The following is a 15,232-nucleotide window of genomic DNA, read 5'->3' as shown; positions in this document are numbered from 1 at the left end:
AACGCCACATCAAACAATCATAAGAGAAAGTATCGAGAACAAGAGAATTAATTGTTTTCAGGCTTTTTGCATTTTGCTTCTCATCTCATTGAACGCTTCCGGTTAAATCAACCCGGACGTGTCGGTGCCGTCCTGGTTTTAGCTAACATTTGTTTATTATTATTATTATTATTATTTATTTATTTATTTATTTTAAACTCGGAAGGGGAGGGAGAGGAAAAGGAGTCCCCGGAGGTAGAGGAGGGAGGGGGGTGAGCACCTAATTACAACAGAGATTGGTGTATTGGTGGTTCTAAGTGCGTCGGGAAAAAAAGAAAAGCCATATCACACAATATTTTAATAATTAGACGAATTTTAATGAAGGTAAATTACTTTTGAATTTTATTTCGTGGAGTGATTTTACATGATTCCCCGCTGTGGCGGAACATTATAAGGGAAGCTGCAGCTGAAGCATCTCGTAGCGGTTCGTTCGTTGCATTTCGGGGGGGGGGGAGAAAGTGCGTTATTGTCGACCGACTGACGCGGATCATCTTCTGGCCCTGCCGAAAAGCGAATCCGGGAGCTGAGCTAGCAGCGCAAGGCCCGCCATGGCGGTAAACCTGGATAAGGACGCGTACTACCGCCGGATCAAGCGTTTATACACGAACTGGAAGGTAAGAACGGGGCTCGGGAAGCCGGTTTGCGGTTAACGGTCTACTTTATTTAGTCCTAACGAGGAGAAAGTCCTTCCGAAAGACTCGATCCGCGCGTTTACGCGGAGCGTGTTCAAGTCTGTTGTCGGCGTGAGCGGTAGTGTCGTCCCGGCCCTACTCAGCGCGGACTACGAGGCTGCAGATGGGCCTCCGTTTATACCCTTTTTTTTTTTTTTTTTTTTTTTGTAGCATTTTTACTTTTTAAACTCACTTCAAATGGGAAGATACCTCACTTTGTAACTCGTATCTCCTATAAGAAACATGTTAGCTAACTCATGCTAGCGCAACCAATCAGCCCATTCACCGCGCTAGCTGCTCTGCTAGCTAGTAAGTTTCGCAACCGTGCTAACTTGCTCTCGAATCGGCTAGCCGTGTCTTGGGACTCGCTGCCCAAATTAACTATGATATTGTTCACGCATCTTTTGCCACGCGTGGAATGTTTCACTGCTAACACGCAAATGTCACTGTCGGTTTATACAGGGAGCCTTTTAGCTACATGCTAATGCTAATAGCCGTTAGCCTGTTAACATAGCATAGCATAAGAATAAACGCATGCATCCCGAGGAACATGTTCTGAGAGCTTGCAGCCAATTAAAATTACTTTATTAATAGTCTCGAGTGTTTAACGAGAACTTTAGGAACTTTTCGTGTCTTGAACGTTTTTTAAAAGGTACATTTTTGATGTTATTTGCTGAGTTCCACTCAAAGCTGCTTTTAGACTTTTTTCTACCCCTCTGTGCTGCTAGGTGTTGCAGCACCAGGTGATGATGTGGCTAAGCTTTAAAAAAAAAAAAGTAGCACTCATTCAGTGGGCTTTATATATATAAAAAAAGTTCTTAAACAATTACATTAAATTGTGTTTCTGTGTGCTTTCCAGAAAGGAGAAGATGAGTTTGGCAAAATTGACGCCATTGTTGTGTCCGTGGGAGTGGACGAGGAAATCGTGTATGCCAAATCCACAGCCGTTCAGGTGAGGTCATCGATCCAGCGTGGAGGGATCGATGATAACGTCTTGGTCTTTTTGTGCAGCAGCACGATTTACTTCAAATTCAGCAGTGTGAAATATTCTAAATGGAATTAAATGTCTGTGGAACCTGTATTGGCGCTTGTTTGTCCCTTCTTTGTGGGTTTTTGCAAGGCTATACAAAAGCTTTGCTCGCCTTTCAGACGTGGCTCTTCGGCTACGAGCTGACGGACACGATCATGGTGTTTTGCGACACCAAAATCATCTTCCTCGCCAGCAAGAAGAAGGTGGATTTTCTCAAGCAAGTTGCGATAACAAAAGGCAACGAGAACGCCAACGGCGTCCCGCCCATCACGCTGCTCACCAGGGAAAAGGTGAAGAGATCGCCAATGTTTACTAACCGTTTCGAGATGTGAGACTAAAGTGTCCCTTTTTTTTTTTTTTTTGCGTCTTAGAATGAAAGCAACAAAGGCAACTTCGACAAGATGATCGAGGCAATCCGAGGCAGCAAAGAGGGCAAGAAGGTGGGAATCTTCAGCAAGGACAAGTTCCCCGGCGAGTACATGAAGAGCTGGAACGACACGATCACAGCCGAGGGGCTGGAGAAGGTACGAGCGACTGGGGCCGCATCTGCGTTCTTCAGCTCCGCACGGCGTCTCCCGCGTCTCCGTCGCCACAGTCTGGGAAAAATCCCTTTCTGCTCGCACGCCCCGCAGGTGGACATCAGCGCCGTGGTCGCGTACACGATCGCGGTGAAGGAGGACGGCGAGCTGGGCCTGATGAAGAAGGCGGCGGCCATCACCAGTGAGGTTTATTCCAAATTCTTCAAGGAGCGAGTGATGGAGATTGTTGACGCAGACGAGGTGAGAGAGGAGAAGCACGCTCCGGTGACCGTAGATGATTGTGATGCTAGTTTGTCCGAACGAATGTTCGTCGCCTGCGCTTTGTTGTAACCGAAAGAAACTCCCAGCTGTCTGGCATTTTCCGGTCTGTGTGTGATTTAAATCGAGTTTTTATTTAAATTATGAGCTACCGAAGTGAAAAGAAACGTCCATCTTGGCCTCCTTGTGGCAATTTCTCATCACAGAAACTGGACAATTATTATTTAAATTGATTGTTTTGCTGGTTGGGGCTACAAATGTGCTACACTGGTCCTGCCTACTTGCGTGATCTGCTTACTGGTTAGCCACAGGATGGCTAATCGGAATGAGCATTGAGTTTTGGAAATTCGAGTCGTCGTTAGTTTATAAAAATCATATCGTACCCACAAATGTTTTTTTTTTTTTTTTTACCTGTTCCTGATGGTATTGATGTATTACAGCCACAAGGGGGCAGTCTTGTATTACTCATCAAATAATTTGGAAATGATGCCGAGTGAACTTCGAATAGTCATGTTGGAATAAAACTTGACCAAATCTTGACTAAATTGGACACGAAGGGAACGTAGCAGACCGGGTAGCGCTTTCTTTCGGTTTGACCTTCCTCGCCTCGTCCCGCCTCCACCAAAACAGAAAGTGCGCCACAGCAAGCTGGCCGAGTCTGTCGAGAAGGCCATCGAGGAGAAGAAGTACCTGGGCGGTGCCGATCCGACCACGGTGGAGATGTGTTATCCTCCCATCATCCAGAGCGGCGGCAACTACAGCCTCAAGTTCAGCGTCGTCAGGTGAGCGGCGGCAGGAAAGCGCGTTTTATTCCCTGCTGGTTTTGTTTCAAGTCGCTCCGTAGTTCCAGCTCGTGGAGATGTTTTTAAATTATGTCGTTCGGCTTTTTAAAGAGGTCGATTTACGCCGATCTTCTGTTCCGTTCCAGCGATAAGAACCACATGCACTTCGGCGCCATCACCTGCGCCATGGGAATCCGCTACAAATCGTACTGCTCTAACCTGGTGCGCACCCTCATGGTGGACCCCCCCCAGGAGATGCAGGACAACTACAACTTCCTGCTGCTGGTGGAAGAGGAGCTGCTCAAACAGCTGAAGCACGGTGCGTTCGGGCGCTCGCTGGGAGCGTGGGGGTCTCGGGTGATTTCATGACGACAGGCAGCGGGGGGAGGCGGGGGGGGGCTGCCTCCAATTTACAGAAGAGAGGGAGGTGGCATCTGTTGCTGCTTGTGTGATCGTCCTCCTGTCGTCTCTCAGGTGTCAAAATATGCGACGCCTACAACGCCGTTCTTGAGTATGTGAAGAAGGAGAAGGCGGACCTCGTAGCAAAGCTGACCAAAAACCTGGGGTAATCTCTCGCGAAATTTCTAAGCACCCCCCTGAATAGCAACAACTTCACACGGCTCATATCTGTTTATCTTCGCAGATTTGCGATGGGAATCGAGTTCAGAGAAGGATCTTTGGTCCTGAACGCCAAAAACCAGTTCAAACTGAAAAAAGGTGAGACGTGGGGTGCAACATTTAAGTGATGTGGAGAAGAAAGCTTCTTTTTAATCTGATCTTGCCCCGCCCCCCCCCCCCCCCCCCCCCGTCCTCTCATCCTCCAGGGATGGTGTTGAGCATCAGTCTCGGGTTCGCTGACCTCGTGAACAAAGAAGGCAAGAAAGAGGAGCAGAAGAAATACGCCTTGTTTATCGGCGACTCTGTACAGATCAACGAGGCGAGTGGCGTTCAATGCCGCTCGGACATCGGGGCGTTCAGAATTGTTTTTTTTTTATTTTATTTTTTACTTGGATCTGTTGCAGCGAATTCATTCCCACCCTAAAACGTTTCCGTAACAGGAAGAAGCCGCCACGATACTCACGCCGGTGAAGAAGAAGATCAAAAATGTTGGCATCTTCTTGAAGGTGGGCGTCGCCGCCCTGCAGCGTCGCAGCCAAAATATAAAAACGCTTTGTCCTTTGGCTCATCCGTCCTTTTTCTTCGCAAACATTTCCCAGAATGACGACGAGGATGACGACGACGAGGACGGAGACGACGCCGAGGAGCTGCTGGGGAAGGGAGCGCGCAGCGCCGCCCTGCTGGCAGACAGAACCAGGGTGAGTGTGTGGTTGGAGGTGTGTGTGGCGTGTGACCTTTGCCACCGTGACGGAGTGTTAATAACCGCGTGTGAATCTTTTTGTACTCTTTACCAGCTACTTGGGAAGGTAAGTATTCATTATTTCTTAAAAAAAAAAAAATCACAAACTGAACTGTCTGTTGACAAACACTCACTGTTGGAAAAAACATCCATTACTATTTCTTTATTTTATTTTTGTGCGTTTTTTTTTAATGTTTTTATCCCCCACCGACCATTTAAAACTGTAACTACATGATTTTAATTCTGCACGCGTGTATTTTTGATTTCCCATTTGTTCTTTGGAACCCATCCCGATCACGGACCCGCGCCGCGTTTTTTTTTTTTGCGTGCCGATCTCTCAGTCCCGTTTTGTCGTTGGAACGCAGAACGAGATGACGGCGGAGGAGAAGAGGCGGGCCCACCAGAAGGAGCTGGCCAATCATCTGAACGAAGAGGCCAAGCGCCGTCTGACGGAGCAGAAAGGAGAGCAGCAGACTCTGAAGTGGGTTTAAAAAAAACAAAACAGGAAAAAAACGCTTTTAAATCCGGATCCGGTGGACTGGAGTGATCGTCCGCTGTTTTTGTTTTTGTTTTTCTCTCAGGGCCAGGAAGTCCAACGTGTCCTACAAGAACGTCTCGCAGATGCCCAGAGAAAAGGACATCAGAGAAATGAAGATCTTCATCGACAAGAAGTACGAGACGGTCATCATGCCCGTTTTCGGCATCGCCACGCCGTTCCACATCGCCACCATCAAGGTACGCCGGGAGCGGCGCCGTCGGAGGCGGCGGGAGGCGGATTGAAAGCTTTCGACGGGTGTTTCTGACTTTGTCTTTGCCCGTCGCTGTCCAGAACATCAGCATGTCGGTGGAAGGAGACTACACCTACCTGAGGATCAACTTCTACGTCCCCGGGACGTATCTGGGACGACAGGAGGGGAACATCTTCCCCAACCCGGACGCCACGTTCGTGAAGGAAATGTGAGTCGGATTTCCTCTCGTCGTTTTCTTTTCTTTCTTTTTTTTTCTGGTTGACAAATGTCCTTCTTCACCCCCCCCCCCCACCCAGCACGTACCGGGCGTCCAACCTGAAGGTCCCCGGCGACACCTCCGTGCCCTCCACCAACCTGCAGAACGCCTTCCGCATCATCAAGGAGGTGCAGAAGCGCTACAAGACGCGGGAGGCCGAGGAGAAGGAGAAGGAGGGCATCGTCAAGCAGGACTCGCTGGTCATCAACCTGAACCGCAGCAACCCGAAGCTCAAGGACCTCTACATCCGGCCCAACATCGCTCAGAAGAGGATGCAGGGCTCGCTGGAGGCGCACACCAACGGTGGGGAGGGGGGGGGGGGGGAGGTCGCCCGGTGGGAGTGGCTCAACTGTCTGTAATGACCTCCGGCTCTTTCTCCTCCCCCCACAGGTTTCCGCTTCACGTCTGTCCGCGGCGACAAAGTCGACATTCTTTACAACAACATCAAGCACGCCGTCTTCCAGCCGTGCGACGGGGAGATGATCATCGTGCTGCACTTCCACCTCAAGGTGCGACGGGAAAATCTGTTTCTTCTCCGACGTGGCTTTTTTTTTTTGGTCGGGCTTGCGCTAACGTTTCGCCCTCCGCGCGCCCGTTTCCTCCAGAACGCCATCATGTTCGGGAAGCGGCGCCACACGGACGTCCAGTTCTACACGGAGGTCGGCGAGATCACCACGGACCTGGGCAAGCACCAGCACATGCACGACCGCGACGACCTCTACGCCGAGCAGATGGAGCGCGAGATGAGGCACAAGCTGAAGTCGGCCTTCAAGAACTTCATCGAGAAGGTGGAGACGCTGACCAAGGAGGAGCTGGAGTTCGAGGTTCCCTTCAGAGACCTGGGGTGAGGGGGGGGGGGGGGCGAGGGGGGGAGAAGTCAGGATGGCGGGGGGGCGGAGAACTTACTTTGTCTTTGGCTTCTAGTTTCCAGGGCGCCCCCTACAGGAGCACCTGTCTGCTACAGCCGACGTCCAGCTCCCTCGTCAACGTCACCGAATGGGTGGGTGGACAAATCGGCGGGGGGGGGGGGGGAATTCTGTGTCGCGAACGCAAACCTTTACGCCGCTTCCGTTTCCAGCCGCCGTTCGTGGTGACGCTCGACGAGGTGGAGCTGGTCCACTTTGAGCGCGTGCAGTTCCACCTCAAGAACTTCGACGTGGTCATCGTCTACAAGGACTACAACAAGAAGGTCACCATGATCAACGCCGTCCCCGTCAACTCCCTGGATCCCATCAAGGAGTGGCTCAAGTAAAGGGAATTAAAAAATAAAATTAAAAAAACCCGCCGTGTTTCTAGGATCAAAGGTTTTCGTGTGTTAAAATGCTTCCCCGTTGCGCCTCCAGCTCGTGCGACATCAAGTACACGGAAGGAGTCCAGTCTCTGAACTGGACCAAGATCATGAAGACCATCGTGGACGATCCCGAGGGCTTCTTCGAGCAGGGCGGCTGGTCGTTCTTGGACCCGGAGGGCGAGGTGCGTCCGTCCGTCGGGGTTCTACCGAGCCACCGGATCTGCTTTCCTTCGGAATCCGTTTCCAACGCCTGCTTTGTCGTCTCAGGGAAGCGGCGCGGAAGAAGATTCGGAGTCGGAAATGGAGGACGAAACGTTCAACCCGTCCGCGGACGAAGAGGAGGAGGAGGCGGGGGAAGACAGCGATGAGGACTACGACTCTGAGACGGAGGACTCTGGTGCGTGTTTTTTTTTTTTGGGGGGGGGGGGAATGGCGCTCGCCGTGGTTCTTCCTCACTCTCTGCGGTTTCTTAGATTACAGCGAGGAGGTCGGCAGCGAGGAGGAGAGCGGCAAAGACTGGGACGAGCTGGAGGAGGAAGCCAGGAAAGGTTTGTGTCTGGACGCGGAGTCGTTGACGCGTCCCTACGTTGCGGTAAACTTTGTCCTTTCTGCTCGCCGCCGCCCTCTAGCGGACAGAGAGAGCCACTACGAGGACGAAGACACCTCCACCAGTAAGAAGAGGAAGGTGCGGCCATCGGCCCCGCCGCCCAGCAAGAAGAAAAGGCGGACCTAAATGTCCTAAACATTCTCACACACTGCCAAACTTATTTGACCCCCCCCCCCCCCCCCCCCCCGACACACACACACACGCGCGTGTAAATAGACGTAGGAGCTGCTTCTTTCCGTGTCGGTCAGTGAAGGGTCATGAAAACGGTGAGGAAGAGCAGGATAGTCGCGTGACTCTTCCCCTCTCACTCTATTTTTTCGTATCCATCCATCCATCAGGGTTTCATGTTTGTGTGTGTGTGGTCGTGTGTTTCACGGGTTTTATCACGTATTTTCTGTTCGAGAGAGGAAAAAAGACGAGTTTCTTAACTAATAGATAATAAAAATGAACTTGGCAAATCTTCTGCCAAGTGTTTTGTATAAAAACTTCAGATTCCATGCTGTCCTCCTCTTCCTCCTCCTCCTCATCTTCCCTCTTTTCTATGAAATGTTTTACTGCGTTAATGAGATTTGTCCCCTTGAGGCGGCAAATGAGTTGCATTTCATTTTTCCTCTTAAATAGGGTTTGTAAATGCGAAACGTTACTGTCTCATAAACACACACTTGTCCTCTCTTCTCCCTTCTTTTTGTTCTGATTAGATTTGTTGTACTGTTAAATCTAAAAATTCTGTTTTTGTTTTTTTAAATAAAATTAAAAGGTACTGCTGTTGAACGGTTTTTTCCTTCTTAAACCCGGTCGGCTCTGCTGGTGTGTGTTCTCTTAGGTTTGTCTGTGCTTCATTTAAAATTAATTACATTTGGTGTGGTGGCGCAGCAGTCAGCGCTGGTCCTTATTCCCCTGACTGCAGAAATACAATAACTTTCAACAGCAGATCAACACCAAACATAAGATCAATGAACTTTTGATTCACTACTGCATATCTGACTATTTTTTATTTGTCATCTTTATAAATACTAATTTTACTAATGATTTTGTGTTTTCAGCACATTATATAGAAACCCCCCAAAAAACCAGCAAAAACAAAACCATTCATCGCCTGTAACCAAATCGCCCGTCTCGACATCGTGGGCGCTCGTCTCCGAGACGCAGACATGCTCTTTCTTTGTGGTCGCGGCTCATTTAGTAACCAAACCTGATCAGTGGGACGTTGAAACTAAATCCAGGAGGCATCCGAAGTAGAGGACCGTGACCTATGGAGCGACCGGGGGGGCACCCTGTAGCCAGGCCCCCCGCCGGGTCGGTGCTCGTACGCGAGGCGTGACTGGAAAGAAGAAATAATTTGCAAGCGATGACAACGAATGCAAATGATTTTTAAACAAATTCCACATCAGGTCTGATACATTGGAGTTCAATTTGATGAGGCGACAGTCACATGACCTCGGCCAGGATGTGTAAAAAATAAAATAAAAGTATAAAACAGGATACATGATTTAAATGTCAAAAAATAAAAGAATCTTGAATGATTTTCTTTGTCTCTGAGGATAAAAATCGCATCTTAATCCTCCTTAGTCAAACGCATGCTGATGACGTCATCACACGCCAGGGTGGGTTTTCTGCTTCAGGTGTAAAACTGATCAAACCCTGTTCATCCTTCAGGGCAGGGACACGGCAGGCAGAAGATCATTTACTACATTCTAAGTAAGTTTATTTCTGTTGCTTCTTACTGATGGAATAAAAGACGGAAAACAAGAGGAAGTGATAGAATCCTAACTTTCTTTTTTATTTCTTTACGTTTGCAGTTATGGATCGTCTCACCGTCTTTTTTACAGGTAAAATAAAATACTTTCCTCCTTACATTTTATGCTTTTGAAATATACTTTCTATTTAAATCACTGCTTAAAATTTGCCAAACAATATAACAGCTAAAGGAATTTTAAGAAAAAAAAAACAAGATGGCATCAGAATTTTATTATGGTATATTGTACAAAAATATTATAAGAACTTTTTTAATTCTTTTTAAATTGTAATAATTGCAAACATATATGGATTTATGACGGCTAATATTCAATTGAAAACAAATATTTTTAACAGAAGTTTTTGACAACAACAATAATCATAGATTTGATGGGATCAACCTTCAAATATTTAATACTATTTAATAATCACCTGTGACTAGTTAATGGAGGAAACATCCTGAACATTTCTGACTACTCAAACAATAGAGACATTCAACTATTTAAACGCTATTAAATATCAGACCATAAAATTCTATGTTTCTTTATTTGATTTAAAATCCTATTCACTCCAGGTATTTTCCTGATGCTTCAGATAACTGGACTTGCAGGTAACACATTCAATTATTACTATTAGTTATTTCATGTTTTAATATAACAACAATGAATAGCTTGTATTCAAGGACATATAAAGTTCTGTGGGATTGTCAAATTAATCCACACCTCTGTCCCTCAGGCTCCACGAGCCGTCAGTACCACTTCATAGACGCCCCCATGTCGTGGACAGACGCTTCCCAGTACTGCCGGACGAAACACACCGACCTGGCGTCGGTGGACGACAAGAACGAGCACCACAGCCTGGTGACGGCCATCGGCGCCACGGACGAGAACTTCGTCTGGATTGGCTTGGAAAAGGCGCCGGCAGAGTGGTGGATTTGGTCCGATGGCATCGGTGAAGTCTTACTTCACGAGTGGGATATAGAGAAACATTTAGGGGACTGTACGATTATGGCACCAAACATTGACTGGTTTGCCAACCACTGCGACAAAGAGATGGCCTTCCTCTGCTACGGTTGTAAGTTGATCATCTTCTCATGATGTTATTTGTACTCCATTTGTGAAGGTACCTGCTTTGGTGATTACATGAAAAACATACAAACTACTTCTTCTACCCCGGCAGCAGCATATATATTCTAATGTCCTTTAAAGTTTCTAACGACTCATTGATCCTTCTCACTGACTGATGGATCTTAGTAATGTTCTTTTCCAGATGACAGCCAAGGGGACATAGAGTATTTCCTGCAAACCGTAGGACGAACATGGCAACGTGCTCAGAGCTACTGCAGACAGCATCACGTCGACCTGGTCAGCGCGTCCACCAAACAACAGAATGAGAACATCCAGGCGGCCGGCGAGGGCTCCATCATTTGGATCGGGCTGTTCAGAGACTACTGGGTGTGGTCCGACGGAAGACACACCTCTTTCAGGAACTGGGTGGAGAACTATCCAGAAAACGTCAACGATCACAACTGCACCATGATCAGTGTGGCTGACCAATACAAATGGAAGGACGGCGCTTGTGAGGCTCCGCATCCTTTTGTCTGCCATGGCGGTAAGTGCTTTAGAGAGGTGTGGCATCGTCTCTGGAGGACACGAGTGAAAGATGCATCTCCTTGCCCTTTGATTCTGGGGCAAGAAGACAAATACAATGAATGCATGAATATTCTTCCCTTTGGGAAATGTTTCAGCTCTGAAAAGCAAGATAACTGTGGTGAAAGTGAAAATGACATCCGCGGTAAATCTCAACCTTCCGTCGGTGAGCGATTCGATGCTGCAGCAGGTGAGAGACAAAGACACAAAAAGCACAGAGGAAGAAAAGTCCCCACTCTTTATCAAAACAGAATGTGAAAGGAGAATTCAACTTCTTTTTTTTCCCCCACTCCTTTTGCATTTTTGATTTCAGATTCAGGCCCGGCTGGAAGAACAGGGCGTGACGGATATTAAAATCAAGTGGCGCGCTGCCGAAGGCGAACAGATCTTTGATTGCCAAAACGAAGGTGCGTCCATTAATCTAAAAGCTCTGATTACATAAAGCGCTTTCATTTTACTGCTCGAGGATTAATGGATTCATTTTATTTGAATCCAGATGGGTGAATGTGTAAACCACTAAAAGGCTTCCATGCACAGTGACGTTGTGGAACTTCGGCTGGATATTGCAGTTATGCTACACGTTATTTTGTTTGCCATTGTGATGTTTTTTGTAATAAGAACATTGTTTAATTCACGATTAAATTTGAATCTGCCTGAATTAGACCATGGGTAACCTTTTTAATTATTCACTCTTTAAAATCTTTGTTTTGTTATGTGTTCTAATTTTCAATGTACCTTCTAAAGTGAATAAAGTTGAATGATATAGACGGTAATATAATGTGTTTTTTTTTTTTTTTTCCACCAGCAAAAGTATAACCACAGTAAAATAATCCATTAATAAGGTTTTCAGAAGTGTTAATATTTTCATTCATCAACATCCTGTAGGCTGTTCATTTTCACCCAGACCCTATTTATATAACCAGCATACAAAATTCACAAAATTATTTTGAATTTATATGTTGTATGGAAAATTTTATTTTGGGTCTCTGGTATTGTTCAGGGGGCCAGGCCAAATGTGGAAATGGGCCGGATCCGGCCCGCGGGCCGTAGTTTGGGGACCCCTGTTGTAAAGGCAGAGCGAGGAATAGGCCGTGGAAGACGAAGACGAAGACGAAGACGAAGACGAAGACGAAGACGAAGACGAAGACGGCAGTGTGGAGGACATGAGACGCGCGGAGGAGGAGGAAGAGAGAGAAGTTTAGCCGGAGAGTTTAGTACATTTTTACAGCTGTTGCAGCACCTTGGAGTCGATCCTGCCTGCGTGGAAGTTTGATTAGTATTTATTTTTAATTCATGCTAGTGTTAAAAACAATGCAAGCCAAAGACTACGGTTGTAGGTAAAGATTGTTTACTTGGCACGATGTTTGAAAAATAACACGTAATGTGCTAATAACAGTTTATGTATCCTGCAGGATTTAACTCTGCTTTAGCAAGCATCGTTAAAGCAAGTTAGAATTTCAGGTAATGCAGTTTTTGCACTTGATTACAACTGAATTATTGTTGATTTGTATTGTAATATGGTTGATTTGTGTTTATTAAATGATAATACAACTGTACTATGCACTCTTGTGCGGTTGATATTTACAAACGGGGGGGGGTCAAAGGTTTTCTATAACTTTATTTGTTTAACAGTGTTGCAGAAAGAATTCAATGAGAAACGAGTAGTTTATTACGCTGCTAAAATTGTAAGATAAATAAGCAAGAAATTACCCCCCCCCCCCTTAACAAGCATTAAGTGACTGCAACTTCCAATATAGCAGCGCCATAATATTAGTATATTATGGGGTGTCCATGATTTGTAATATGTTCCATTGTGGGTCGGAACGTTTGTTCTGGCCAGTTCGGACCACGGACACAAATGGGACGGACTAGCTTCCGGTGAGCGTTTCCGCTTTCTCCCTACAGCCCTCTTGAATTCTAGTCGGCGACAGTTCAATACCGGTAATCGGTTCTCAGCGAAACAAGCGCCCCCCCCCCCCCCCGGGCGGTGTTTGTTTTTAACACCTGTGGAAGGAGAGGCGGCGTCATGAACTCCGTTATTCTAAAGGTAATGTTTGTTTTCTCCGCTGAATGTTTTCCTGACGGAGGTCAAACAGCAGCGATGCTACCATGCTAATCACGTTTAGCCATGATTGGATGTTACTACTTTTATTCTTTAAAGGATAAAGATGTAAACTTTTTAACTAACAAGCAGCATATCGGAAGTAATTTGACGTTTATTGATTGACCCCCCCCCCCCCCTTCTTTGCCCAGTTGCAGGTGTCTACCAGGCGACACGCATTAGTGGTAAATAAAGCGCTCGCATTGCAGCGGTAGGTCATTAAATCTCTTTTCTAATTCTGGTTTCTGTTGTCCAAAATTAGGGCTTGAACAGTGCAACAATCATAGATCAACCGAGAACCTGATTTGAGTTGAATATTTGTTTCTTTGATTTATTTTGAAGGGCTCCATCGTACATCAGGTTTCCTGTTTGGGGTAACTACTTACTCCTAAGGATAAAATACCTATATATATTTTTTTTTTTTTCTGTGCTAATATTTGACAAACATTGCACATCCTGAGATTTATCAACGATGTGTATATATATTTTTCTCTTCTTCTGCAGCTTCTATGAATGAAAGACACTACAGAGACAGGTCGACCGCGGGGATTGGGAGGTGGAAACATCTTTTACCCAAAGAACAAGTAAGAGAGCGTTAACATGGACTTTATTTATGGTCTGCCGACCAACAAATTCAAATGGATTATTTAGCACATTTGTAGAACATTCCATCTGAGCGCGTTCATTTGAATTAAACTTTATACAAATTGACAACCCTAGACTGATCTGCTCACTAGGCCTCCACAAAGCTTCTCTGGAAGCAATACAATAAATAAATGACCGGTGTAAAGAGTAATATCTTTGTGTTTCTCTTTTAGGCAGTGAAAAATAAAGAAAAGCAACACGTGAAACCGGTTCCCGTCGTGGCAGCGACGGATACGGAGTACGGGACTCTGAATGTCAAAGTGTCGGGTTACGACATGACGTTGGTGGAGCACTACTCCCAGTACATCCACAAGCTCTGCAACCGGCTTGATATTAAAGTGTCCGACTGGTGAGATTTGGAGTTTTGTTTATTGATTTATTCTTGCAGCAATGCAGGGAAGAGACAATCGACACAAAGTTCTTCGCTTGGGCAGTTTATTGGGGAATATGGGATAGATATTGTGAAAATATTTTTGCTGTTGGTTGCGTCATATGGAAGAAAGCGGGCTGACGAGAAAGAAAACAACTTAAGTTGTATTAAAATATTTTATTTTTATGTAACTTGCTTAAAAAATTGAAGTCGTTCATTTATATATATGTTTAATGTTTTTCTCATGTAGCTATGCTTTACAAACCAAGACCACGGAGGTCATGCTGATGCCCGAGAAAGGCAATAAGATGCACATCGACTCCGTCCTCAAGACTCACAATCGAGTCGTCCAGGTAAGACCCCGGCGCTTCGGAGTCGTTTCCCCGAGCAGATCTGCAGGTCTGACTGTCGAACCATGTTGTTTATCGGTTCGCTTTAGGTGAGCAGCCTAAGTACCTTATCGTGTCCGATTTTCATGGAAGTACTTTTAAAGAATCAACCAGAGGGAGTTCAGCTGTCTGTGATGGAGGTGAGTTAGAATGTCGAGAAAATGTCATTTGGAAATGATGCAGAGGTTTCAGTATAAGAACCTCCTGCCGCAACGTAAGAATTATAAACTTTGAGAAAATTAGGATGGTTTTGCAAGTAATTTTGATCTGTGCTCATCTTCCTCTCAGCACACAGATGCTGATTTTAAAGCACGTTTCAAGCAGCGTCCAGACCTGGAGGGTCTCCGCACTCAGATCGGCTCCTCACAGTGAACCTCGGTAGCGAGGAATACTCATTTATTCCTCGCCATTCCTGGACTGAAGGCTGTCAAAGGTGACCCCTGGAAAATAAAGTCTCCAACTAAAACATTGTCGTATTTGCTATTTTATTTTATATATATATGTGTGAACTTCATGAGGTGGAGGGAGCTGATTCAGGGTAGGAAGTTTACATTACTTCCACTAGAGGGAGACAAAGAGCCACCAGCGCTTCCTGGATGTATAAGAAAAATATAAGACCGTTTCTTTTTGTCTTCAACCTACAAAAAAGGTGAAAGTTTCAATTTCATGTACTGTTTGAGTGTGTCAATATAATAAGAGTGAAAATATTCTAAAGTTACAAGAATAAGAGCCATGTAACCAAGTCAGCACAAGTACTAGAGTAAA

At 45.9% G+C, this 15,232-nt stretch overlaps 3 protein-coding genes across 4 annotated transcripts; all 3 read left to right on the top strand.

Moving 5' to 3' along the window:
* Window positions 1-520: 520 nt before the first annotated feature.
* supt16h (SPT16 homolog, facilitates chromatin remodeling subunit) lies at window positions 521-8,344 on the top strand. The gene is made up of 24 exons (XM_068755794.1): window positions 521-653; window positions 1,570-1,662; window positions 1,860-2,030; window positions 2,112-2,264; window positions 2,373-2,519; window positions 3,168-3,319; window positions 3,466-3,638; window positions 3,794-3,884; window positions 3,963-4,036; window positions 4,144-4,256; window positions 4,378-4,443; window positions 4,537-4,635; window positions 5,042-5,157; window positions 5,258-5,411; window positions 5,506-5,633; window positions 5,722-5,984; window positions 6,072-6,190; window positions 6,287-6,525; window positions 6,606-6,681; window positions 6,760-6,929; window positions 7,025-7,154; window positions 7,240-7,369; window positions 7,446-7,520; window positions 7,602-8,344. The coding sequence occupies exons 1-24, from the start codon at window positions 588-590 to the stop codon at window positions 7,703-7,705; spliced, it is 3,102 nt and encodes a 1,033-aa protein (XP_068611895.1). The 5' UTR covers window positions 521-587; the 3' UTR covers window positions 7,706-8,344.
* Window positions 8,345-9,250: 906 nt separating this feature from the next.
* On the top strand, window positions 9,251-11,521 carry LOC137911727 (macrophage mannose receptor 1-like). Its single transcript, XM_068756108.1, has 8 exons — window positions 9,251-9,277; window positions 9,379-9,408; window positions 9,888-9,923; window positions 10,049-10,387; window positions 10,583-10,924; window positions 11,061-11,152; window positions 11,276-11,369; window positions 11,459-11,521. The coding sequence occupies exons 2-8, from the start codon at window positions 9,381-9,383 to the stop codon at window positions 11,464-11,466; spliced, it is 939 nt and encodes a 312-aa protein (XP_068612209.1). The 5' UTR covers window positions 9,251-9,277; window positions 9,379-9,380; the 3' UTR covers window positions 11,467-11,521.
* Window positions 11,522-12,871: 1,350 nt separating this feature from the next.
* On the top strand, window positions 12,872-14,928 carry mrpl48 (mitochondrial ribosomal protein L48). Of its 2 annotated transcripts, none has more exons than XM_068755803.1 (8): window positions 12,872-13,009; window positions 13,216-13,274; window positions 13,406-13,437; window positions 13,568-13,647; window positions 13,882-14,057; window positions 14,329-14,431; window positions 14,518-14,607; window positions 14,756-14,928. In XM_068755803.1, the coding sequence occupies exons 1-8, from the start codon at window positions 12,989-12,991 to the stop codon at window positions 14,837-14,839; spliced, it is 645 nt and encodes a 214-aa protein (XP_068611904.1). In that variant the 5' UTR covers window positions 12,872-12,988; the 3' UTR covers window positions 14,840-14,928. The 2 variants fall into 2 exon arrangements, with proteins under 2 accessions (XP_068611904.1, XP_068611905.1); XM_068755804.1 differs by having other exon boundaries at window positions 12,974-13,009; window positions 13,222-13,274.
* Window positions 14,929-15,232: the final 304 nt, after the last annotated feature.

Source organism: Brachionichthys hirsutus, chromosome 23, assembly GCF_040956055.1.
Source record: "Brachionichthys hirsutus isolate HB-005 chromosome 23, CSIRO-AGI_Bhir_v1, whole genome shotgun sequence".
Lineage (NCBI taxonomy): Eukaryota > Metazoa > Chordata > Actinopteri > Lophiiformes > Brachionichthyidae > Brachionichthys > Brachionichthys hirsutus.
This window is presented reverse-complemented; position numbering and strand designations above follow the sequence as displayed.

Excerpts from the sequence above, each read along its gene's own strand:
- supt16h (XM_068755794.1), top strand. The coding sequence starts at position 588 with ATGGCGGTAAACCTGGATAAGGACGCGTACTACCGCCGGATCAAGCGT. Across the intron at positions 2,265-2,372 it reads CAGCCGAGGGGCTGGAGAAG|GTGGACATCAGCGCCGTGGT; the intron begins GTACGAGCGACT and ends CACGCCCCGCAG. Across the intron at positions 5,985-6,071 it reads GCTGGAGGCGCACACCAACG|GTTTCCGCTTCACGTCTGTC; the intron begins GTGGGGAGGGGG and ends CTCCCCCCACAG.
- LOC137911727 (XM_068756108.1), top strand. The coding sequence starts at position 9,381 with ATGGATCGTCTCACCGTCTTTTTTACAG. Across the intron at positions 9,409-9,887 it reads TCTCACCGTCTTTTTTACAG|GTATTTTCCTGATGCTTCAG; the intron begins GTAAAATAAAAT and ends TATTCACTCCAG. Across the intron at positions 9,924-10,048 it reads TCAGATAACTGGACTTGCAG|GCTCCACGAGCCGTCAGTAC; the intron begins GTAACACATTCA and ends TCTGTCCCTCAG.
- mrpl48 (XM_068755803.1), top strand. The coding sequence starts at position 12,989 with ATGAACTCCGTTATTCTAAAG. Across the intron at positions 13,648-13,881 it reads ATCTTTTACCCAAAGAACAA|GCAGTGAAAAATAAAGAAAA; the intron begins GTAAGAGAGCGT and ends TTTCTCTTTTAG. Across the intron at positions 14,432-14,517 it reads CTCACAATCGAGTCGTCCAG|GTGAGCAGCCTAAGTACCTT; the intron begins GTAAGACCCCGG and ends GGTTCGCTTTAG.